Source organism: Ursus arctos, unplaced genomic scaffold (assembly GCF_023065955.2).
Source record: "Ursus arctos isolate Adak ecotype North America unplaced genomic scaffold, UrsArc2.0 scaffold_24, whole genome shotgun sequence".
NCBI lineage: Eukaryota > Metazoa > Chordata > Mammalia > Carnivora > Ursidae > Ursus > Ursus arctos.
The window spans coordinates 5442852-5467380 of record NW_026622919.1 but is presented as its reverse complement, the minus strand read 5'-3'; the positions used below and the strand labels follow the sequence as shown (position 1 = coordinate 5467380).

The 24529-nt window shown below is 60.7% G+C and overlaps 1 protein-coding gene across 2 annotated transcripts; it reads right to left on the bottom strand.

Annotated features, from left to right (window-relative positions):
• Nucleotides 1-39: 39 nt before the first annotated feature.
• Nucleotides 40-24205, bottom strand: EVPL (envoplakin). Of its 2 annotated transcripts, none has more exons than XM_048226357.2 (22): nucleotides 18596-24205; nucleotides 14191-14290; nucleotides 13686-13840; nucleotides 13456-13582; nucleotides 12541-12666; nucleotides 12324-12362; nucleotides 12025-12186; nucleotides 11830-11937; nucleotides 11555-11650; nucleotides 10526-10651; nucleotides 9931-10077; nucleotides 9567-9721; nucleotides 9298-9395; nucleotides 8851-9023; nucleotides 7382-7560; nucleotides 7149-7287; nucleotides 6833-7026; nucleotides 6306-6456; nucleotides 4907-4990; nucleotides 4689-4799; nucleotides 4487-4579; nucleotides 40-3724 (listed from the first exon to the last, which is right to left on the bottom strand). In XM_048226357.2, the coding sequence occupies exons 1-22, from the start codon at nucleotides 18724-18726 to the stop codon at nucleotides 284-286; spliced, it is 6135 nt and encodes a 2044-aa protein (XP_048082314.1). In that variant the 5' UTR covers nucleotides 18727-24205; the 3' UTR covers nucleotides 40-283. The 2 variants fall into 2 exon arrangements, with proteins under 2 accessions (XP_048082314.1, XP_026339889.1); XM_026484104.4 differs by lacking the exon at nucleotides 18596-24205 and adding an exon at nucleotides 16596-18589.
• Nucleotides 24206-24529: the final 324 nt, after the last annotated feature.

Sequence of the window (24529 nt, the reverse complement as noted above, 5' to 3'; positions counted from 1 at the left end):
CCGCCTTTCCAAACATGAACTAGACAAACTAGACGCCGGGAGAAGTTGTTTATTGGAAGCACTGGGTGGGGGAGGGGTTTGGAAAAACAGATGTGCTGATCTCGGGGTCTGGGGATGGACTGGGCACCAGAGTTAGGGGAGGGGGTCCAACACCGCAAACTTTTGAGTAATAGCACCGCGATCAGAGGGAAGACCCAGCCCCTCGGACTAGGCTGTGCTGGGGGTGAGGGTGCCTGCGTCCCACCCGCCCGCTCACGCTGCTCCCCATGACTACTTGGCCCCATCAGCACAGGGAGCGCAGCACCCGGGGGGAGGCGGAGCGGTAGAAGTGGTACCCCTCCAGCGTGGCTGGGAGCAGCAGCAGGCCGCTCAGGGGGTCTCTCTGGCAGCGCCCCATGGCCTCCTTGTAGCTCACCCGCTCCTTGGAGATGGGGTCTGTCAAATCCTTCTCGTAGCTGGACTCATCCTGCAGGAGCTGGGCCAGCTCTTCACTGATCATTCCAGACAGCACGGCCTGAGGGACAGGGATGCGGCCAGTCCTCTTGGGGTCGATGAGCCCCCCGGTCAGGTGCTGCACTTGCAGGTGGGGGAGCACGCTCTCCTGCGGCATCCAGCCCTTCTGGATGGCCTCACCCACCGACAGCCTCTTCTTGGTGACGGGATCCTCAATGCCCGTGAAGGCCTTCTGGGCGTTGAGCAGCCTCTGCATTGAAGTGTTCTCGATCAGTCCCCTCTCCATAGCCTTGTGCACGGAGTAGCGCTCCCGGCTGAGGAGGTCCACGATGCCCCCCGTGGCCGCCTGGGCCTCCAGCAGCTTCTGCCCCGTGATGGGGTCCAGCATGTTCTTGGCCACGGCCGTCTTGATGGTGCATTTGTTGTCTGTGGTTGTGTCATAGATGCCAGCAATGGGAAAACTGTCATCGCCGAGCCCGAGCGAGACTCCCGGAGAGAAGAAGCCGGGGCCCTGGGGGGCTGGGGAGGTGAGCGGGGACTTGGAGATGATGGAGCCGATGGAGAGCGAGGAGCAGGGCTTGGTCTCCCCGGCCACGAGCAGCGCGAACTCGGAGATGGGGAGGTGGCCGTCCTTGTAGAGATGGTACTCCTCCTTGGAGATGCGCCGGCAGCGCAGGGCGGCCTCGATGGAGTACTGCTTCCCGCTCTTGCGGTCCAGGAGCACGGACTCCTCGCCGCAGGGGCCCGAGGTGGTGACCTCCTCCCAGTCGCACTCGAGCTCCTGCAGCTGGAGGTACTGGCCTCGATCGATGATGCCCCTCTTGTAGGCCTCGTATGGGGACATGTCCTTCCCTGTCTCAGGTTCGAGGATGGAGATCTTGGTGGAAAGGTTGGTCTCTCGAGTCTGGGTCTCCTGGTTGAGCTCCTCCCTGCTCACTTTGGCGTGCAGGTCCCGGAGGGTCCTCTCCTTCTCATAGATCTGGTCCTTCTCACGGAGGATGGCCGCCTCAAGCTGCGAGAGCTCCTGGCCCCGCTGGGCGGCCTTCTGCCGCTCGCTCTCCGTCTTCTGGCCGAGCAGCTTCGCCTCCTCCTGCAGCTGCAGCACTTTCTGCTGCTTCTGCCTCTCCAGCTCCCGCAGCTCCTGCTGCAGCTGCCGGCACTCCCGGTCCGCCTGGTCCCGGGCCTTCTGGAGCTCGGCCTCCTCCCGGGCCCAGGTCCTCCCCAGCGCCTCGGCCCTGTCCAGCCGCTCCCGGAGGTGCCGCACCTCCTCCTCCCGGCTCTGCCGGGCCGAGCGCTCCCTGTTGAGCACCTCCCACGCCCGGGACCGCTCGCCCTCCAGCACCCGGTCCTTCTCCACCCTGATCACTTCCTTGTAGACGGTCTTCTCGTGCGATTTGGTGCTCTGGAGGACATCGATCTGCACCTGCAGGTTCTTGCACTCCCGATGCAACTCCGTCACCTGGGACTTCTCCCGGTCCAGGTCCTGCCGCAGGGCTTCCGTGGACTTCTCCAGAGCCGGGTCCTTCTCCAGCTTGACCACCTCCTCCATGATGATCTTCTCCTGCACCACGGGAGGCCGCTTCTCGAGCTCTTGAATCCTCAAGGTCAGCTGCCGCAGCTCCCTCTCCACGGCCAGCTTCTTGCTCCGGTCCTCCTGGAAGCTGAGCAGGCTCTCCTTCTCCTGCACGCCGGCCCGGAGCTGCTGCACCTCCCGCTCCAGCTGCCGCCGCCGGCCCGCCTCCTCGTCCAGGCTCCGGCTCAGCCGGCTGTGGTCCTCGCGGAGCTTCGGGTCCTTCTGGGTGACCACCACCTCCTGCAGCACCACCTTCTCCTCGGGCCGCCTCCTCTCCAGCAGCAGGTACCTGTTCTGCAGCTCGTGGACCAGGTCCTCGGCGGCCCGCCTCTTCTGTGCGGCTTCTCGCACCTCCTGGCGCAGCCGCTCGGCCTCCTTCTCCAGCACCGGGTCCTTCTCGTGGCGCACCACCTCCTTGTTCACGGTCTTGGTCTCCACCTTGGACCGCTCCCGCTTCCACTCATCGCGCTCCCCCTGCAGCCGGATGAGCTGCTCCTGGGCGCGCCCGCTGCCGTTGACCAGCTCGTTGAGCTGGGCCTTCAGGCGGTCGATCTCCCGCAGCACCTCGGGGCTCCTCTCGTGCTTCACCACCTCCTGCGTCACCTCCTTGTACTCCACCGCCGGCTTCTGGGCCCGGAGGGCGGCCAGGTCGGGCAGCAGCCCCTCCACCTCCTGCTCCACGCGGCTCCTCTTGCTGGCCGTCTCCTGCAGCTGGGCCCTGAGCCGCACCATCTCCTGCTGCGTCTCCGGAGCCACCTGGAAGGTCTCGTGGACGCGCTCCTGGAGCTCCACCTTGGGCTTCTGCTTCTCCACCACGCTGTACTTGCCACGCAGGTCCTCCAGCTCCCGCGCCAGCAGTGCGTTCTTGCTCCTGGCCTCCTCCAGGAGGCTCCTCAGCCTGGACGCCTCTTCGAGAAGGCCTGGGTCCTGCTCCACCTTCTTCACCTCCTTCACGATCACCTTGGGCTCCACGGCGCCGATCGCACGCTCTAGTTCTTCCATGCGAGCCTGCAGCTTGGCGGCGGCCTCCACCGCCGCCTTCCTCCGCCCCGTGTCCTCCTCCAACTGCCTCCTCAGGGCCTGGGCTGCCTTGAGCATTTCCAGGTCCTTCTCCACCTTGACCACTTCTTTCACCACCACCTTCTCCTTCACGTTCGGCGCCTTCTGCTCCAGGGCCAGCAGCTCCTTCTTTAGGGTCTCTAGCTGGGCCGAGACAGTGGCGTTCTCCCCCCGCAGGTGCTGGATCTCGCCACTGAGCTGGGCCGCCTGGCTATCCAAGCCGGGATCCCTCTCGATCTGGGTGACCTCCTTGGTCAGCAGGTGAGGCTGCATGGCCCTCCTCTTGCTCTCCAGCTGGACGACCTTCTGGGCCACCGCCTCCAGGTCTGCCTGCAGGCGGGCCCGCTTCTTGCCTTCATCCTCCACCTGGGACTTGGCCCTGGCCAGGCTGTTCTCCAGCTGGGGGTCGCGGTAGAACTCCACCACCTCCTTCTCTTCCAGCCTCTCCAAGGGTCGCTGCGTCCTCAGCTTCAGCAGCTGGCTCCTCTGCTCCTCCAGCTCCTGCTGCACCTGGGCAACCCGCTTCCTCTCCTCCTCCAACTGGGACTTCAGGGCCTCCGACTCCCTCCCTGCTCTGGCTGGGCCCTCAGACCCCTGCCGGGTGTCATGGGTCACCTGGATATCCTCACTGAGCTCCTTCTGCAGAGTGAGAGGAAGAAGGGAAGAGTACTGGAGTGGAGGGGGAGGAAAGGGAAGAGCCCCATTTCCACCGGCCCCACCCCTACCCTGAGATCGAAGACCCCTCCCTGCTTCCTGAGACTTCCGGTAGGTCCTGGGAGCGGGAGCTGCAGACCTGAGGTGCTTGGATGCAGGATTTCGAGAGGACCCCTCAGCCCCACGATGTTAGGATGCAAGGCAGTGTTCGGGTGGAGTTTGCACTAGAACGTGCAAACAGGACAGGTCTCCTTTCCAAACCTTTCCCCCTCGCCTTCCATCCAGGCTCCCAGATATGGGCCCACGCTCCTCTGGGGGATGCTGGGGTACTCCTCTGGGTAGAGGAAACCTGGCAAGTCCCTCAGCCAGACATCAAGAGTCACAGAGGGCTTCTGTCTCCTGGTCCCCCAGGTGTGGAAACTCAGGTGGTCTCTTGACCCTTGTGGCTGGTCCTAAGGCTGAAGATATTGTGGGGATCTTTCTCCTGTCCCCACCAGTGGACTGCCCAGTGGTGACACTGTGACTGCACTGAACGACATCTCCAGGGCCTGACTCTGAGATGGGTACCAGCCTGGAAGAGCTGCTGGGAGGAGGGCAGAGGGGGGAGGTGGGGAGCTGGCCCTCTCAGGCCACGGAGCCTGCCCGGGGGCTGCAGGCTGCAGGGCGAGGAAGAAGGGAAGTGGGGGCCAGGTTAACAAGCAGCCCAGGCTGCCTGGCACCGGGACAGAGGGGGTGTTGTCACCATACCTTCTCCAGCATCCTTCTGGCAAACTCCAGCTGGTGCAGCTGCTGCTGGTGTGCAGCTGCGACCTCAGTGTAGGCCTTTGTCAGGCTCTTCTCCTAGAGAGGCCAAGGGGAGGCGGAGGGAGGGCAGGGTCAGCTCCAGCCGTAGCACCTGCAGAGCTGGTGTGCGGGGACACCGAGCCCCACCGGGTCTGTCCCATCTCACCTGCGCCTGGATGCTCTCCTGCAGGGGAGCCACTCGGGGTCTCTTGGGGGCTGACCCGGCCTGGGTGGTCTCCAGGGAGCAGCGATAGGTGTCTGCCTGCAACTCATAGTCCTGAGCAGGAAGGGAAGGACAACAGGCTCTTGGTCAGTGGGGGCCGCTAGGGATGGGAGAGCGGGGGACTGGCAGAGGAAGGAGGGGAGAGGTAGGAAAGTGCTCACCTGGAGAGCTGCCTGCAGGTCCTGGGAGAGGCGGGACACCATGGCCCTGTCCTGCTCCCGGCCCTGGACCTCCTGCTGCAGCCTCTGCGAGGGAGGAAGTGAGAGTCAGGGGAGGTCAGTGAACACTACTCTCCCAGTCTCCCCTGCAGGGGCCTCGGTTGCGCACGCCACGGGGGTGGGAGGTCGCCTGAGGAACTGCCTTTCCAGGCACGATTCTCTCCAGGAATTCTTCCTTCGTCTCTTTGGCAGAGTCCCTTCCTTCTGTCTTACCCCTTAGACTCCTGTTCTAGCAGGAAAGTTCTCACCCAGTGCATCACAACCACCTAGAGAGCTTGTTAAAACAGAGATTGAAGGCCCCACCCCCAGAGTGTCCGGGCAGATCTGGGTTGGGGCCTGAGAATTTGCATGTCTCCGGTCTCCACGATGCTGGTGCTGCTGGTCCCGGGACCACCCTCTAAGAACCACTGCTCTGTCCCAATTGCTCTTAAGCCTGGCTGCCCCTTTTATTCACTTGGGGGAACTTTTTTTTTTTTTTTTTAATTTTTTTTTTTTTTTTAAAGATTTTATTTATTTATTCGACAGAGATAGAGACAGTCAGCGAGAGAGGGAACACAAGCAGGGGGAGTGGGAGAGGAAGAAGCAGGCTCATAGCAGAAGAGCCTGATGTGGGGCTCGATCCCAGATCGCCGGGATCACGCCCTGAGCCGAAGGCAGACACTTAACCGCTGTGCCACCCAGGCGCCCCCACTTGGGGGAACTTTAAAAAAAGTACGGGTGCTCTGGTCCCAGTGATTCCAATTTAATCAGTCTGGAGTGGGGCTCTGGTACAGGGATGTTTTAAAAGCCCCCTAGATGATTCTAATCTGCAGCCAGGTCTAAGAATCTCTGTCCCAAGCCAGCTTCCTGGCGTTACCCTCTCACACTCATAGACACTGTCATCCTCCTGCGGCCCCAGGCCCTTGCCTTCCAGACCACTTACCCTGCCCCCGACGTGTCCTGCCGTGGGCTCTCCCCCAGAGCACTTACCAGCATCATGGCCGGCAATGCACCGGCCTCTCCCACCAGACTGTGGGCTGTCTGAGAGCTGGCTGTACCCACAGCCTCTGGTTCATCGCCAGTACATGGCCGGGGATTGGCAAGGAGGAGGAGGACGCGGTAGGAGTTGGAACCCCCACGCTGCCCACCTCAGACCAGATGGAGACGGCCTTGCCGTTTCTGTGGGCCAGGTGGAGCATGGAGGGTGGGGGTGGGTGGGTGGTGGTCTCCCCAAGGCCTGTGGTCTGAGCTTTGAGGGCTCTTAGAACACTGGCCACTAGGGGGCCCCACGCGCCCAGGCGGCTGTACCTGTGGGGAGGCCCCGGCCCATCTGCCTGCAGGTGGCCTGCAGCCCCAGCCTCACCTTCTGCGCCTGCAGCTTGTAGGCCAGCTGGCTGGGCCCGTCGCTGGGCCGCACCTGGTTGCGGGGCAGGTGCTCCAGCCAGAAGCTCAGGTTGTCCCTGCAGTTCTTGAACTGCTGGTAGGTGAGGCCGACATCCTGCAGCATCTTCTCCCTGCAGGAGAAGACCCGGAGCAGGCCCGGAGCAGAGGTGAGCGCTGCCCTCTGGGGATGGGTGAGGGGTGCACGGAGGAGGCTGGTGGGTGCCTCCCTCCCCGGGATGAGTCAGAAGGCCCGAGTGACCCACCAGGCTGATCCCCTCACTCTGGCCCTGTGTTGGAGCTGGGCATTCAGGGATGGACCAGACCGTCTCAGCCAGGGAGATAGGTAGGCTCACCCTGGGAGATAGCTACTGTTATTATGCCAGCTTTGAGCAGAGGAAACTAGCCTCAGAGAGGTGAAGTCACCAGTCTGAGGTCACACAGCTTAGCGGCGGCAGCTGCCGTGCACCATGGGGGCGTGCCCGGAGCCCTGATGGCCCAGCCACTCACCGCAGGTCCAGCTGGTCCCCCACAGCGTGGTAGCGGTCGGTGAGGGCCCTCGCCTGGCGCTGCTGGCGAGGCAGGTCTTGGCAGAACTCATGGAAGTTGTTCTGCAGGGCGCTGCACGCATGCTCAGTGGCCTTCAGCTCCCGGTGCAGCCCCAGCACGCAGGCCTGCCGTTCCAGCAGCTCCCTCCGCAGGCACTGGGAGAGGAGGGGACATGGTGCCATGAACCCTCGTGGTTCCACGAGTCGCCATGTGACCCCACTTGCTAGTTAATACTTGGTGAGGCCCCCTCCCACCAGGAGGCTGACCAACCCCTCACCTGCAGCTCGCTGACCCTCTCTTGCAGCGCGCCCGGGCAGGCAGGGATGGGGGCCTCCTGCGCCACGGAGGACTCGAAGCCTCGGATGACTCTGTCCGCGTCCTGGATCTGGTGCTCCAGACCCAGGGCAGCTCTGGCTCTATCTCGAGGGGGCCCAAGGTCAGGCACTCCGTCAGCCACACCCCAGAGGTGCCACCCAGCTGTCCCCCTTCCCCGGGCCCCAGAGCACTCACTTCTCCCCGTAGAGGCTGCAGAGAAGCTGCACGTCGCTGTACTTGTTCTTGACACTGTTGAGGGCCACGGGCAGGTGCAGGGTGGCGGGGCCCACCGGCCGGCTGGACAGAAACACCTCACACTCCCGCTGGGCCGCCTCCTTCTCTGCTCCCAGGCCCTGCAGCCGCTGGGCTGTGCCCTGAGGCAGGGAGGGGCAGGGTCAGACGTCTCCTTCCTGGGTGGGGGTGGGGGGCAGACCCTGCCCACCAGGCCTCAGAGTGTGGTGTGTATGAGCCTGGGCACAGGCCAGAGACCCGGGGACAGTCCTGGCCCTGAGAGTCCCCATGTGGATGACCTTGGGCCAGTCAGCCTGGCTGAGCCCGTCTCCTCATCTGCTGAATGACTGGAGGGAGGAGGCAGCGTGATCCCATGCCACCATGCCCTGCACAAAACGTCAGTTCCCTGCCCCGTCACCCCAGGCCAGACAGCAAAGCCCTAGCTCTGTCCACGTGGCATGTGGGGTTCCTGTTCCTCATCATTCTCTCATCCCATCCGTAAGTCATCGGACCGCCTCACTGTGGCCCCACCCTGATGTGGGAGATGCGCTGACTTCAAGACTCAAGGACGTACTTGGGGTCTGCCAGGTCCCTGTGCAGTCATAATCAGTGACTTGCCCATGACTTGCACACACGGCTGACGCAGAGCCTCGGGCAGTGGTGGTGTCTGCTGTGCTATTGCCCTCAGCCTCCTTCTGCCCCGGCCTCCGCCCCCTGGTCTCCTCCCCACGACACTCCCGCAGAAACACCCAGCAGGCCAGCTCAGAGTGGAGACCGGACCTGCATCACCTCGCGCACATCCGGCCCCGGCCCTCTGACCTGGGAAATGCTACGTCCTCCCTACGGTACAAGATGGAGTGGACAACAAGCTGCGCGACAATGTGTAAGGACAAGACTCAGAAATTTAAAAACCAAACCCAAAGGATATATTTGACTAGAAACCAGTTGGGAAAGACAGAAGCAACTGCACCCCCAGGTGTGGGAGGGACGGCGTGCACTACGGCGCCCAGAGGATGAGTTCCTTGTGACAGTGTTGACACACTGCAGCCTCACCAGGGAGGCGTCCTTGCTGCTCTCAGGACCCTCGCCAGAACGCCTCCCCAGTGCTGGGCACAGGGCCTTTACTGTGGGCCCTGCCCTTCCAGAACCTTCCCGGGCCTTAGTACACTTCCTCCAGATGAGCTGGGTATCATCGTGCCTGTTTTCGGTGTTGAGGAAACCAAGGCCCAGAGAGGTAAAGTGACTTCCCCAGATCACACAGCTGTTCAGTGGAGGCGCCAGGACGGGAACCAGCTTGTCTTGAGCCCTGGACTGTCCACTCCCTTCCTCTGCCTTGGGTCCCTGCGACTGCTCCCACACTTGCTTCATCCTTAGTTCATGCACCCCCAGCGCGGGCCTGTTTCTTATTCCGCTGTCCTCACTCACCCACCCACCTTGTGGCTTTGGATGCGGCCCTCCAGGTCCCCCAGTGGATTTGCCCGGCTCAGCGGGGCCCGGGCCCAGGCCAGCAGCTGCCTCTCTATCTGCTTCAGGTCTCCGTCCAGCCGGGTCATCTGTGTCAGGAGCTTCTGGGCCTGTGGGTCTACTGGGGCTGAGCCAGTGGGAGCTGGGGGCATAGGGTGCTGTGAGGGTCCAGGGCCCATCTGCCTGAGGAGCAGCTCTTCCCTGGGTGCCCCCAGAGCATCCAGTGTGGGGTAGGAAGGAAGGGGGAGAGCAGGCAGGGCCTAACCAGGGGAGGGGCAATACTTGGGGCTTGCCAACCGAAGAGATGGAATCCCCTAGCAAAAGTCCCTAATCCAGGGCCACTCCCTACCCATCACAACCGCCCCCCCCCCCCCGTGGCCAAGAACCCCCCCAAGTCCCCGGCCAGCCCTCAGTACCCTGCTGGCCAGTCTGTAAGGGCTGCGCAGTGCTGGCCGTCACGTGACTCTGGACTGTGGCCAATTTCTGCTTCAGGGCCTGAAGCTCTGAGGCCAGCCTAGAACAAGGAAGAGACCAGACAAGGATGTCTCCTCTCTCTCCGAGCCCCCCACCCCACCCCAGGAGTCATGGGTCCAGGAGAAGGCCAGGCAATGGCCTCAAACACCACAGGACCGGGTCTGGTCCCACAGCCTGCCTCCTGCCCCTGAGGATCCCCAGGCAAACCCACTTGGAGGCCCTGGCCTCAGCTTCAGGGTCCGGAGCTGGGATGCAGAAGCAGGCGGCTGGGGCACGTTTGGTCTCCCCACCTGGGCCTTGAATGACCCAGGTGTGCTGGTCAGTGTTGTCCATCAGCAAATACCGCTCACCCCGCAGCAGCTGCACCTGGGGGACAGGCGGGGAGGGGCTCACGGAGAATCAGGGCAGGGAATAAGGTAGGAACGAGGGCCAAGATGGGGTAGGGGTGGGGATGGGCCAGAGGCAGGGCAGGGCTTAGAGAGGGGTAGGGCTGGGGCAGGGTGGGGATGGGTAGGAGTGGGGCGATGGTGGGACTAGAGGGGGCAGGGCCGGGGCTGGGCGGGCTGAGCCCGTACTTCTCCCGAGTCCCAGTCGCAGATGCTGTCCACGTGCAGGGGCTGCTGGGGTGGGGTCCTGCGCTGCTGCAGAGGGGCCACCTGCTTGCTCCGCCGCTCTAGGTCCCTAATGGTCTTCTCAGCGACAGCCAGCTGCTGCTTCTCTGCCTGTGGGGTCCCAGGCTGCCCTTGAGGCCTGCCCCATACCACCCCCCATGAGAGCCAGGGGTCTGGTCTTCATGGAGTCAGGGTCTCTAAGTCAGGAAAGTAAAAGAAGCCTCTCCAGCAGGCCCAGGATTCTGGAATCTGCTGGTTGGGACAGGGGGGCTACCTAGCATCACTCAGGCCTCTAGAGTGGGGCCTGGGGAGGGGCTCAGAGCTCTTCTGGGTGGTCCCTGTCACATTACAGGTGAGGAAACAGGTCCAGGGTAGGGAAGGTGGTAACAGGGCAGCCCCTCTTACTGGAGCAGACCCTCTTCTCCTGCCCTCCTCCCAGGATGGGCTCAGGGCAGGACTAAGCCCCTGGGAAGGGTGAGGCCCAGACACAGGGGCCAGCCCCAATTCCTGGAGTGGAAGGCAGGTGGCCTGGGCTGGGGAGCAACCCCCCCCACCTCACCTCCAGCTGCTGCAGCAGCTCTGTGGGGGCACCAGGGGGCGCCCCAGGGGCGGGGCTGTACTGGGTGTCCAGGCTGGAGTCCAGCTTTGCCAGGGTTTGGCTGATTGAGTCCGCCTCTTCCTGGAACTGAGGTGGTGGGCAGTCAGGGGCAGAGCCTGGGGCAGCCCACTGTCCACCAACCCTGCAAGCCAGCTAAACGCACATTGTCCCAGGCCCTGGCACTGGCGGCTTTCCAGGCTGTGGGGCCTTTTCCACTGGGGCATTCTGCAAATGGCGCATCTTGGGCTCAGTGGACTTGCTTCAGTGTTATAAAACACCTTGGCTTCTGTCCGTCCTGCCCAGGTGGAGGCGGGGCTCTCCTGCTCACTCCAGCTCCTGCAGTCGTCCTGGCTGGGACCGGGGGTGGGGGCCAGGGCGTCGGGGCTGGAGTGGGAGCTGGGATTGGGCTCTAAAGAAACACCCTGCGGCTGGGTGATGCTGCGGAATTCCTGTCCCCGGGCGTGATAATGGTATGGTGGTTGCGTAGGAAAATATTTTTTTAAAAAGGAAGAAAAAAACTCGTTGGCTTTTGTCCCTCTCAAAGCCTATGAAACATTTTGGGAGGAAGTTACCAAAAAAAAAAAAAAAAAAAGGAAAAGAAAAAAGAAAAAGAAGTTCCTGTTGTGTGTTCTGTCAATGTTTCTCAACCCTCTTTTCGTTGTCATCCCTTCTAAGGAGAATTTTTGGACATCTTCTCCTTAATCTCGCTACCATCCCTATAAAATTGTAATGCTACAGATATGCTCTATATCCTTCCGGGATGGATACTGGTGATTTATGCATAAAAAGAGGAAGTTTCTTTCCCCCCCTTAAGAACCAAGCCTCCTGGCAGCAGCACCACCCGGCCGCGAATGTTCGTGTGACATTGTTCTCCTCTGGGACCTAGTCACAGGACACGGCTCTGCCACTTCTCAGAGGCGCCCTGTCCCCCGCCGCGCATGCGTCCTGTGGCGTTCCCCAGGCCCCGCACCCCGCCGCCCGCGGGCTCACCCGGCGGTAGGCGTCCACGTGCTGCAGCTGGCTCTCCTGGCAGATGCACAGATTCAGGAAGTTCTGCCACTCCGTCTTCAGGGCCTCCTGGTGGGTCTGTGGACAGCGGCACCGAGCCCTCGGACCATGCCCGCCCAGACCTGCGCCCCGTCGGCTGCCCAGACCTGGGCCATGTATCCCTCTCCCCAGCCTCCCCCGGAAGCCCCTCCTCTGCCCCCCCACCGACTGAGGGAGAAGGTGTCCCTGCGACAACAGGCAGGATCTGTCCTTCGCACCTGGATGGGCCCCACGGCCGGGTGCCCCAGCTCCACCATGCGCTCCCCGTCGTCCTCCAGCTGGTTCACGCTCTGCTCCTGGCTCAGCAGCTCGTGCTGCTTGAAGTGCTGGGGGGAGCGTCGGGAGCACGGGTGAGGAGAGGACAGGGTGAGGATGGCCAGTCCCCCCTCCCAGCCCCAGTCTCCCACACCCACCTCGTACTCCCGCCGCACGCCCTCGGGGTCCACCAGGAGGTCGCTCCAGTCCTGCTGCAGGATGCCCTGCTGCTGCTGGGCCAGGGCGCTCAGCAGGCGCGTGCAGCCCTGCAGGTGTGTGTACAGGCTGCCCAGGCTCTGCCTGCGCCACGAGGCTGCCTTCTGTGCTTGGCGAGACGTGGGAGGGAGAAGGGGGAGCAGTGGGTGTCGTCAGCATGTGTCCGGAAACGCTGCCCCCCCCCCACCCAAGGGTGCAGGTAGCTGGGCCCTGCCCCATTCCCAGCCCTTCCGCTGCTCACCAGGAGGTCCCGGTATTGGCTCCTGATGGTAGCTGCATCCTGCCTTGACCAATGGGGGGGACAGAGCAGGCTCAGTGAGAGGCGGGGTGCAGGGTAGATGGCAGCCCACACCCCAGGCCGACTGTGCCCCCACCCGGACCCCTGGGCTGCACAGGATCTGATGGGAGAGATAGCGGGGGTAGGGCTGGAGGGCCAGGCAGGGATGGACGTCACGCACCGGCCCGATGAGGTTCCGGAGCTGCTGCCCGTAGGCCTCGATCTCCTTCTGCAGGATGTTGTGCTCAGCGATCTGCTGCTCCAGCTCTGCCGTGCCCGGCCCGTACCGACCCTCGCGCACCTGCTTCTGCAGGACAGCCAGCCACTCAGCTCAGCCACCGGGCTGGGGTGGCGGCCCTCGCTTGCCCTCCCCACGTCCCCATATGGAGGAGTGGAATTGGTCGTTTGGGCAGAGGGCGGACGGGCCAGCTGAGCGGCCTCAGGGAATGGCAGCCACTCACCCTGGGGGACATACTATTCTCCAGGGGCCTGGCTGAGGCCCAAGCATCTTCATGACTGCAGTCCCTGACTCCTACTGGTCCCCAGAACGTAGGGCTCAGCCTCTAAAACATCTTCCTACTCTTCCCATGCCTCCTTACCTCCCTGGCCTCGGCACCTCCTGCCTAGAGACCTCTTGGTAGCCTCTGGGACCCTGTGACACCCTCCTCTGCCCATGCCCTCCCCACTGTCCCTTCATTGTTATCACGGCACCCCTTCTGTTGTGGCATCAAAGCACAATTCCTCACCTGATGTTCAGGGTGCCTGTGACCTGGCTTTGCCTGCCTGCCCAGAAAACCCCACTTCCCACCATACTCTAGGCTGGAGCCTCTGTTTCTTCTTCTGGAATGTCCTCTCCTCACCATTTCGCCCCAGCCTAACTAAGCTCTCCCACCTCTCTGAGGCCTCTTTATATGCCCCTTCCTACAGGAAGCCTTCCCTGACTGCACTGTCCCCTCTGCTCTCTCCCTGCCCAGAGCCTCCCACAGGTGCAAGCATACCAACAGGCCCCTGATGACAGCTCTGTTTTGCTCTCTGATTGTGCCAGGTGTGATTCTGAGCTCCTGGCGGTGTCTCTGACATGGAGGACAGCGCTGACCTGTTTTTGCTCCAGCACGCGTGACCAGTCGACCCTGGGCCCCATGTCTGGCGGCAGCACTATCTTCTCGTACAGGGCACGGTACTCGGCACATTCCTGGGTCACCCGCTCATGCAGCTGCTTGATGCTGCCAAGGAGGAGGCCAGCAGGTCAGGGCCGGGCCTGGGGTTCCCCTGGAACCCCAGCATCTCTGTCCCTAGGGCTCCAGCCCTGGCTGCCACCCCACTTACTCCTTCTCGATCTCCTCAGCCTGTGGGTGCTTGAGCCGCCGGGCCTTGTCCACATCCAGGAAGAGGTCCTTCAGCAGCACCTCGGCCTCCTTCAAGCTGCGGCCCACCTCCTGCCGGTGCTGCAGGGCCTGGCTCTGCTCGCCGTGCAGACGGTCCTGTAGGTGGGGGACGACATCCCTGCGGCCCCTCATCGCCGCCTGGGCCCTACCCTGAGTTCCCCAGGCTGCACAGACAACCTCGGGGCCCACGCTGGCAGAGGGCCAGGCCTAGGGCATCTGTGGGGTGGGTGCAGGGACACAGGGGTGACCTGGGTCCCCCTCCCCAAGCCCCCAAGTTGGGAGTCCAACAGAAAAGGAGAGCTGAGCCCTCTCTCCCACTGTGTTTGGGGAAAGACCATAAAGGACAAGGGTTGTCTGCCCCACTTTAGCCATCCCCAGTGGGCACTCTGGAGCTTTAGTGAGCCTCTAGTGCCCCCATGCCCCGCCGCTTGCCCCTGAGGCCTTACCTGCTGCAGTCTCTTCTGGGTCTCCAGGATGTCCCTCTCCACCTGGTCAGCATTGGCCTGCATGCGGGAGATGAGCAGGGCCAACTCCGGGGCGGCAGCCCTGGGGTGCAGGGGGGAGGGGAACAGAGCCAGCATGGTTGGAAAAGACCCCTCTGTTCCACCTGCATGGGGCCCCTTGTCTCCCTCTGCCCTGTCCTGCCCTCCAGCTGGGCTAACTGCCCGGGAGGGAGGCGTCTAGGACCTGGGGAGCTCTGGTCTCTCTCTATAGGAGACTCTGTGAGATAACCAGCCCTGAAGGTGGGGGAGCACTGTCCTCACATGAGGGTTCAGAAAGTGGGGGTCTCTGGTGTGCCCGGCACCATGGAGCAGGCCAACATCACTGTCCTGGCAGTGAGCTCTCAACCCCACCCAGCTCCTGCCACTTCCTTGGGAGTGAATCATGCCTCAGCCCCTGATACCCGAAACAGCAAGGCTGGACTTTGGGGGGGGGCAGTTGCGCTGGCTGTCCCCCACCCCAACCTCCTCCCACCCCAGCCCTGCCTGCCCCTCACCACCCCAGGCTTTGCCTGTGCCCAGGCCAACAAGCCTTTGGAGGAGCTGCACAGCACTGGGGCAGGGGGAAGCCAAGAGATTGTTGGGACGCCCCGACAGTGCCCAGATTTAAGGATTAAGCCCAGATTGGGACCTGGCATGTTCCAGGTCACACAGCAAAGAGCAGAGCCAGCCTGATCTGACTCCCCAGGGTCCTTTCTACGGGGCACCTGCTGTGTGCTGAGCTCACTCTCTGGGGCCTAGAGGCCCAAGCAGACCTAATAAAAGTAGATTGGTCCAAGGCTCATAAGCACAGCACCCTATGAAGTTAAAGTCCTGGGCAAGGGGAAGGCACACTGAGCTGGGCCTTGAACTAGGGGTGAAAGGATGAGCCCACCCCCCACCCCACCCCCTGCCTGGGCAGAGGGGCAGTGCCAGGACAGACCCAGTCTGAAAGATCTCTGGCCAAACAGGCTGAGTTAGATCATTCTCTAGCACTACTGCTGTGTGGCCTTGGGCAAGTTACCTAAACTCTCTGTGCCCAAGGTTCCTCGCTTGTAGAGTGGAGCTTTAATAACACGTACATCACAGTGCTACTGTGTTAGGAGCATGGCCCATTGGAAGCACGCAGTGCACAGCCTGCGTGAGTCAGCATCCCGTGCATGCTGGTGTTGATTTCACTAGGGAGTAAGCTCCATGAGGGCAAGGACCTGTTGGTTCTGTGCAAGGTGACATCCTCAGTGCCTAGAACAGTCCTGGCACACAGTAGGTGCTCAATAAAGGTATGTTAAATGAATGGACCGCACAGCAGGGGACCAGTGAGCCCTGTTTGGGGGGCCACAGCCAGAGCCGACCGGGCAGTCCCAGGTTACGAGAGCACTGCCCAGGAGCCTATATGGGAGCAGGGAGCCGTGGGTCCTGACCCCCCGGTGACCTGTCCCCAGGCCTGGCCTCCTGGGAGGGCTGCTCCCACCGGGAGGCGCACACTCCACCCTGGGCAGGGCCGAGGAGTGCCAGGGAGGACAGGTCACTCCAGCGAGAGTCTTAACTGCTGTCTTTCCTGTCTGCCCAGAAGCCCAGCCTCCGTGTCATCGCCCCAATCCGATCCCTATCGGGGTAATGAGCCTTTCATCTCCGCTCCCATCTGCCACCTCCACTCTGCACAGGCCAGTGAGAAGGAAGAACAGGAGGGAAGCAGCCAAGTCTGTCTTCGGACCATGTGGCTGCCGAGAGCCAGGCTGTGTCCGGCGGGGAGCTGGGGGAGCAGAGGAGGCTCTGAGGATGAACTGGCCTGCGGGCTCTCCTCTTTCCCTGCAGCACCCTCTTCTCATACCCACACGGTGCAAGAATCACCCCAACACTGTAACAAAACTCCAGGCCCGAGGGGAGAGCCTTGTGAGGAAAGCTGCAGCTTGGGCTCTGCGGCACAGCCCTGCCTCCCTGCACCTGGCACCCCACCTCCTCCTCCTGGCCTCAGTCCTTCTGCCCACCCTGGGCCCAGGTTCCAAGGGTCAGCCCAGCCCAAGCAGAGCCTCCAGGGCAGAGCCACAGAGAGAGAGCCAAGCAATCCAGTCTCCCAGCCCCCAGGGCCCTCCCCCTTCAGTGCGTCTCCTGCAGAGAACCCCTACCCATAGCCCTCAGGTCCCCTGGACAATGCGGGAGCCCCAGGCCAGCCCTGGCCTCCTGCCAGGGCTGGAACTCGGTCTGGGCTTGGGAGTGAGTCCACCCCACCACCACCCCCAGATTTCTGGCCTCGGGACACTAAATGCCAGTACTGGGCTAGTCCTGAATTCTGGGCTGCCATCTCCAGGAAGCTAGAGCACCTGGGCCTGGCACCACCCCCACCCCAGCCCACTGTCCCAGGCCCCGCTCACCGGCTGTGCTTGCTGGGGGAGCCCTTCGGAGAGCCCTTGGCTGGGGAGCTCTTAGGGGACCCCTTCCCTTGGGAGCCTTTGCTCAGACCCTTGAACATGGTCGTAAAGGCAGGTGCCGGCTCAGGCTGGGCTCGGCCGGTGCAGGCAGGTGGTGGGTGGCAGGCGGGCGGCAGGCGTGCGTCCTCGCTGGCTGTTTAGCTGGGCTCTGGTGAGGTGGGGTGGCCGGGCACTGCGCAGGCAGTTTCTGGGAGGCCCCTCCCCGCAGGTGAGGCAGCAAGCGAGCGCGGGCTGGAGCTGCCACGCATGCACCCACACTGCCCACACTCGGCTGCTCCTGCACAACCAGTTTGGGAGGAAAGGGCACGGCCCAGAGGGCGGGGCGCCCGAGCCTGCCCGGCTCCCAGAGAAGGTCTGGACTTGTTACACCCACATACCCAGAGGGAACCGGCAGAGATCACACCCAGACGGGGAAATAGCCAGGCCCAGGAGGGACAGGGCTGCAGACAGACAGATGCTCGCACAGGCTCAGGGACAGAGGCCCGGCCTCAGAGCTTGGGCTGGGGGTGACTAAACACTTCCAGGCAGCCCAGGGCACCCGGCTATCAGGCTATCAGGCGTACCCCCACCCACAGCTCTCACCCGACCCCAGCAGAGGTGGGGCCGCTCCTCCACCACCACTATGGGGCAGCCAGGGGGCATTCACCCCAGACAACTGGCACAAGGTACATTTTAAAAGTGGCCACCACTCAGTCGGCTCCCCAGAGGACAACCTCACGGTCCCACTGCCTGATCTTCCTGGCTGGCTCAGTGTCATCCTGTCTGTCTGTGGCTCTGGGATCCTCCAAAGAGTTTCGGACCAGTGCCAGAGGGGCTGGGACGCCCCCTGTACCCCTCGCCCCAGGACCCCCAGCATTAGCCTCCAGGTGCTGCTGACCCTAGGGTCTGGCTGAGCCCTCCTGGGAACCACTGTACTGGGGTTTTTCTGCCTGCCTCTCCTCACCCAGTCCCCCAGAGGTGGCCCTGATAGAGTCAGATGGGGTGGTGGACCGTGGTGCCAGCTTATCGGCCTCTTCCTTGCCTTAAGTGCCAGGGAGGCCATCTTGGTAGCTGCCTTCTCCTGCAGTGCCCCCTATATCCAGGCCCTCCCTTCACTGTCCCACCTCGAAGAATCCTACAGCTCGAGAGGCACTCCCTGGAACCATTACAGTGTTGGTGGGGGGCGGGCTGGATGAGTAGCAACGGGGAGGGATGTGGCTGTGCTGGCTTTAGAGCACGGGGACATCCTGGCAGGCCCAGCTGGGGGTAGAAAACAGAGAAGATATAAGGATGGATCCCTCCAGCTAGAGAGGGCAGGGCAAGAACTGAGACTGGCCACAGGCCCCAGTGGGACAAAAGAGGCTGAAGTCCCTTTTCCCTGCGTCTCATGGACAAGTCACTGAACCTGGTCCTAGAGAGGGGACAGGAGTCACCCATCCTGGCAGGGGTGGGGAGGGCACCAGGGGGCCTTGAGAAAAAGTAGCAACAGGGAAGCAGAGTGTCTCCAAAGTTCGGCTCCTGGATGCTGATTGTGAGCTGGAGCCACAGATGGAAGGCCAGGCCCAGAGGCCACGCAGCCCCTGCCCCTCCTCCACGTTATTGCTGGGTGACAATTTTCTTTGAACCACTACTAGCAGGCCTGCAATCTACTGTCCTCAGAAAGGGGCCATTGTTTAAAGGACCGCAGGATCCAGGAGCCAGCTCTGAACGCCAGCCTCTCATCTCCAACCGGAGAGCCCACTTCCTTATCTTTGAGATTGGATAAGTGATGGCAATGCCCAGGAGAGCCAAGATGGGAGGCAGGAGATTGCAGCCCTCAGCCCACTGGCCTGCCTCCCCGAAGACTCTGGGCCCCTTCCTGGGAGGTGGTAGTCATTGGAGGTAGGGGGCCCAGGGGGAAAAGATGTCTAGACTCCAGCCCTGGGAGCAGAAGCAGCCAGGGGAGCACCCACACACACACCAACCTGGACAGGGGAGAGGGATGCAGACCCCAGCTGCCGATGGCAGGAGGCAAAAGGCGGCCAGGCTGAGATTTGCAATGGTTGAGCTTTGTCTCCTGTCTGCAGAAGCTCTCCTGGAAATAAATGAGCACCATAGGAGGCTCTCACACGCCCCAGAGATTAAGGCTAACTGATTCACTGCAAGAAAAACAAGAGCTGAATTCCTGGCGTGACTGTCTAATGCCAAATCAAATCAGCCCCCGGCTCCCCAGATTGGGGCTGACATGCAGCCGGCAAGAACAGCCTGGCCTTAGAGGTGCTCCTAGTCAGACGGCCGTGACTCTGAACCCCAAGACCAAAGCACAGGAGAAGGGACAGAGACAAAGACCGGGTTTTAAATACGTGAGAAAGACAAGAGTCATTTAGAAGGCCAGGACGGGACAGAGCCTTCGTGGAGACCTGCACTGTCCCACACGGCAGCCACAAGATTTCAGCCACTGGATTTCAAAGACTCAGTGTGAAAAAAAGATGTGAAATATCTCATCAATAATTTTTTATCTTGATTAAAGCCACAAGATTTTGGATATACTGTGTTAAATGAAATGTACTTTCAAAAATCAGTTTCATCTGTTGCTTTTTACTTTTTTAAAATGTGGCTACTAGAAAACTTAAAATTACACATGTGGCTTGCATTTGTGGCTCACATTAAGTTGACCCCTGAGCAACGTGGGGGTTAGAGATGCCGACCCCCCTCCCGCCCCCCGCGCAGTTGAAAATCTCTGTATAACTTTTGACTCCCCCAAAACTTAACTGCTACCAGCCTACTGTTGACCGGAAGCCTTACTGGTAACAGAAATGGTCGATCGATACACCTCTTGTGTGAGAGACGTATTATATACTGTATTCCCACAATGAAGAAAGCTAGAGAAAAGATGTCTTTAAGAAAATCGTAAGGAAGAGAAAATATACTTACAGTACTGGACTGTATTTATAGAAAAAAAAAAAAAAGCGCCCCATATAAGTGGACCTGTGCAGTACAAACCCATGCTTTTCAAGGGTTAACTGACAACTGTGCCAAACAGCCGTGGCCTAGAAGCTGGACAGGACAACAACTTTCAGCCTTCCCAGACCTCACCCTGCCACATCTCCTCCTTTTGAACAAGGCACGAAGCCCAGGACTGGCTCCCTGTCCCGCCCCCAGGGCCTCCCCTCGCCTGGCACTTGCTTCCTCCTCTGTGGATTGAGAGGTTGAGGCCCACTGGCCCGGGGTCTCCCCCCAGAACCGTGCCAGCTAGGACTTCAAGTAGCAGCTTCTCACATCCCCTAGCCTGGAGCTGGCAGGCAGGCCGACGCGGGCCCCTCACAGCTCATGGGTGGGAGGCCAGAGCGGGTGAGCTGATCAGAACTGAAAGCCGCCAAGCTTCCAGCTCCAAGGCCGCCGTGCACGCATGCAGCTAGGCAACGGGGTAGCAGCTTGGATAGTGTGCCAGGGCTTAAGCTACCCGTTCTCTCCTCCAGCTCTTGGGGCTCCTGCAGGGGACATTCTTCTCCCTGCTGAAGCAGATGGTGGCGATTCCTGACTTTGCCCGGAAGCCATAACCTGCCAAGCTCCCATATGCTCCTCGATCAGGACAAGCTTTGCCATCTCAGGAAATTACCCTCTGTTTGTACAAAAGCTCTGCCACCACACCCTTGGAGCCAAGCTGGCTGATAACCACTCCTGCCTCATACTTGCTTGGCCCGCCGGGGAGCAAAGGTGCCTCCACAAGCTGGGCCTAGAGAAGACGAGGGCTGGTGAGGAGGGGAGCTAGCGCTGAGTCTCCCTCTGTCTGCAGGCGCCAAGGGAGGCAGAGCCGCGGCCCCAGGAATCTGCAGAGTGCCCTGGAGGAGGCTCTCTTGGCTGAGAGTGTGCCCGATGAGCCTGCGAAAAACGGTGCTGAAGGTCCGCCTGGAGAGAAGCAGAAGGTGACTATCACTTGCCCAGCTAAAGCAGAACAGGCAGGAAAAGGAGCTGGTTATTCCTTCTGGGCCTTTTACAGGGAGAGTCTAGAGGAAGCAATTCAAACCTACCAACCAACCCACCCTACCTGTCGGGAGATCAGGGTCCCCCATACTAGACGACGAGACAGAGGATAAGGGGTGACCTCAGGAGTCCTCAAGTCCCAAGTCTGCCTCAGAGGACAAGGCCAAGGCTGTTCCCCTCTAGGACTGACTCCCTTTCCTTAGCCTTGGGCCACGGCGGCCGGCCTAGTCCAGGCACGGGACCAGTGCCGGGACAGCTATGTCTCTGGACCACAGCATAGCCTGTTGTTGCGTGAGCAAGCCCTACATTCCCGAAGTCTGCAGCTGCCCATGCTCTCAGGAGCTGCTGGGCCTCCAGCTCTCCCCAGTTGCTCTCCCCAGGTGCCCAAGGGCTCCGGGCCCTCCTGTGAAGTTCAGGTCTGCCGGCGGTGACCAGGCAATCGTGGCGCTCTCGAGCTCAGCAGCGGGAGTCACCCTGGCCGCACCAAAGCGGCACTGGCTAACCTGCACTGAGCCCCGGTCACTGGTCTGAAGAAGGAAAAGATTTATAAAACAAAACAAAATAACAGTCTCCGTAGCTGAGAAGCAAACCTTCCTAATTAGTCTTTACGGCCAGGAAATTGGAAGCACACAGGGCAGCTCAGTGCACTCGCTCGTTGTCCTGGTGATGCTGTTTAGACCGAGCGGGGAGAGGGGCCTGGCTAGGGGCACGCGGCAGAGCAAGGCCGTGGGGGCGCACTGAGGGAAGGGGGAAGGGCAGGTGTCAGTGGAAGGGGCCCCACCAACTCCCCACACAGCAGCCCCACCTCCTGGACACTGGGCTCCCGCTGTCCCCGGGGAGAGCTGCTCACTGCAGGGCTACAGTCAGGAGAAGAGACTTTCCTAGCTCAGTCCTAGCCAGGCGGGGGCTCCTCCCGCGAGGCCCCAGGTCCCAGCCAGGGTGGCGTGCAGGCTACAGGCAGCACTGGAGGGAGAAGCCCGTGTTCTAATGCTGGCGCCGTCCAGGCGAGGCGGGGGGGTGGGGGTGGAGGAAATTCCTATTTGTCAAGTGCCTCTTGGGTACTAAGTAAGCCCTTCGCACATTTTCCTTCTCAGTCAGAGAAGCAGATGCCCTTCTTTTCCAGGTGAGGACCCCCACGCCCTCTCCATTCCACAGACGAGCCAGAGCTGACGAACATCACAGCTTTTGGGGACCGGTCACCTGCCTGTCGTAACTGCACTGCCTCTTGCCAGAAGACCCCTGGGAAAAGTTCAGCCGAATAGAAGGGATGTGGTTCTTTTCCAAGTGTGAGGAGTCACTGAATCACAGACTGAGCAGGAGGACACATACTGCAGTTAGTGGAGGTGAAGAAACCATCTGCCGAAAATGGGGACTACGGAGAAGCCAGGGTCCCCCTCCAACGCCATGAAAATCCCCGCAGAAGGTATGGCTGAGGGCATGGCAGGGCCCTGTCCGCTCGGCATTTCCCGTAGGGCTCGGTACCAGCACAGAGCAAGCAGCCCATCAGACTGACGGGCTGTCACAATCCTGCCCCAAAGCAAAAATAAAAACCACACCTTAGAACCTGAGATCACGGTCCCTTAACAGCTCAGCAAGGTCAGACAAAATGTTCTCTCAAGTACTCCATCAGTATTCGTCATCTGAGATCACATTTCATCTAACTTATGTCAACTAATAACACGGCCAACACCACAGAGCTGCCCTGCACCGGGGGGCGGGGGGGGGCTTGCTTGCCACTCGTGCAGTCCTGCCCGCGCCCCGCCTCTGACATGCTGCAGACCAACAGGCTAGATTCTTCCAGCTGGTGCTGTCAGGATGCAGGCAGCGTCCAATCTGTCTCTCTGCTTTGGAACATCGATAAATTTTACAGCTAAACCTGGTTTCCGTCTCTTCTGTAGCAACAACTGTCTTAAAAATAAAATTAGAACCAACACATATTTTTGCTATCTTTGGGTGTTTTCCTAGACCTCTGAAGGGTCCAAGCTTGTGAAGGCTGTGGACAGCAACATGCTGTTCAGAAGTCTGCGATCGGCTAGCTCTGGGTATTAACGATGCCAGGTGTGCAAGACCAGCACTGCCACAGCAGTCACGGCGACCAGGCAGAGCGCAGCCCCTACCCCCGCAGTCCCCGAGTCAAGTGTCCCTCTAGAGGGGGTGAGGCCATGGCCTCAGTGGGAGGAGAGATCAGGATGGTCTCCAGCCACAGTACGGGCAGGGGCGCACTGCCACCACAGGCTGTCACCTCCCGGCCATGGTGAAAGGCTCAGGCTGCCACCAGAGAAAGCCTGGCAGTATTTCATTTCCAACAGGGGAATCCAAGAATTCTCAGCTTAAAGTAAAAATAGAGAGTGGCTTGAAACAACGCAGAGAGGAGAAAGCACCCAGGAAACTGAGCGGTCAGGGCCCCTCCAGCCCCGGCTGCCTCAACGCTCTGTTTTTCCAAACAGAACCAACAGGGTTAGAGGCCACAAACCTGGCCAAATTATGTCTTAACAATCTGATGTTCAGCATTACCTCCTGGTAACTAAAGTTAGCTTTTCACCACTCATGTTTCCGCAAGTCAAGACCACCACCACTCAACAGCCAGTAAGAACCAGTAGCACAGCCACGGTGAGGCACAACCCGACGCAAGCTTCTCCTCCTCTCTGGATCTGGGGAGACAGAGGCCTCTCGCAGGGTCCAAGCCTCCTGAGCAACCACAGCTCTTCCTGGGGAGGAATGGGAGCTCCAACTGCCAGAACGAGCAGGGGAAGAAATGCAGGTACCCGCATCACCCCTTACACCTCGAGACCTCACTCTTGTTCCCTGGAAAGGACGGACTGTGTGGCTGCTGGCATCTCGGTCTGTGAATCTAGCCAGCAAAATGTGCTGGCCCAAGGAGCGGCCCGAGGCTCGGACTCTGAACTGAGTGCCGTGAGAGATGCTTCCTGGCCTGAGGACACGATGGGGTCCTGCTTTTGGCACAGTCTCCCATGACAGCCTGTTTAATGTCCAGGGATCCTATGTGAAGGGATGAGCAAGCTAACCAGAGACCTTGGCCCTGCCAGGGCTGTCTTCTTATGTAAACACGTGCTCTTAATACTAACCATGTCTTGTTATGGCCTCACTGGCTGACCACAGCCACTACTCCTCAGAGCAGCTGCCAGAGACACCAGGAGGAAGGGAATTTCTAGTGTGGCCACAAGAAAGGAAAAGCTTAGAAAAGGTCAATCAGAATGACCGACTCCAGATTCCACCTCCCCAGTGATGCCAGCACTCACAAGAGTGCAGGAGGGGTGGGAAGGGCCATGAGCAAGACAAAGGGACGTCTTCCCAGATGAGGGCAGGAGGGGACACCGGCTCAAGCTGGAGGGCTGCCCGCCCGGGGGCCTGCAGTGGGGGGCCTGGCCCAGCTGTGGCTGCAGCCGATGGGCACAGAGAATGGGGCGAGGGAAGCACAGAACTTAGTTCACAGCCTGCTGCTGCCAAGCTGGGGAGCCGAAAGGAGGACGAGGAAAAGGATAAAGACCCCCAGGGCTCTCTCAGCCCATGAGGGACACAGTCCTAAGCTTTTGGGACCAAAATCCAAGACCTCATGCTCACGTCATCTGTGTTGTATCTTCAGAGGGTGGGAGGATAAACCCTGACGTGTATGGCACAGACGATAAAACTTTCTATTTAAAAACAAAATCTGGGGGCACCTGGATGGCTCAGTTGGTTAAGCGTCTGCCTTCGGTTCAGGACATGATCCCAGGGTCCTGGGATCGAGCTCTGCATTGGGCTCCCTGCTCAGCAGGGAGCCTGCTTCTCCCTCTCCCTACACTGCTCCCCCTGCTCGTGTACTCTCTCTCTCTCAAATAAATAAAATCTTCTGAAAAATAAATAAAATAGAAATAAAATCAGCTTCCTAAGGCTCTTTGACCCAAAGCAAATCCTGGGAGGGAGACAGATTACAA

Excerpts from the sequence above, each read along its gene's own strand:
- EVPL (XM_048226357.2), bottom strand. The coding sequence starts at position 18,726 with ATGGTGCTCATTTATTTCCAGGAGAGCTTCTGCAGACAGGAGACAAAG. Across the intron at positions 11,651-11,829 it reads CGGCCGTGGGGCCCATCCAG|ACCCACCAGGAGGCCCTGAA; the intron begins GTGCGAAGGACA and ends CGCTGTCCACAG. Across the intron at positions 7,561-8,850 it reads GCCGCATCCAAAGCCACAAG|GGCACAGCCCAGCGGCTGCA; the intron begins GTGGGTGGGTGA and ends TCCCTGCCTCAG.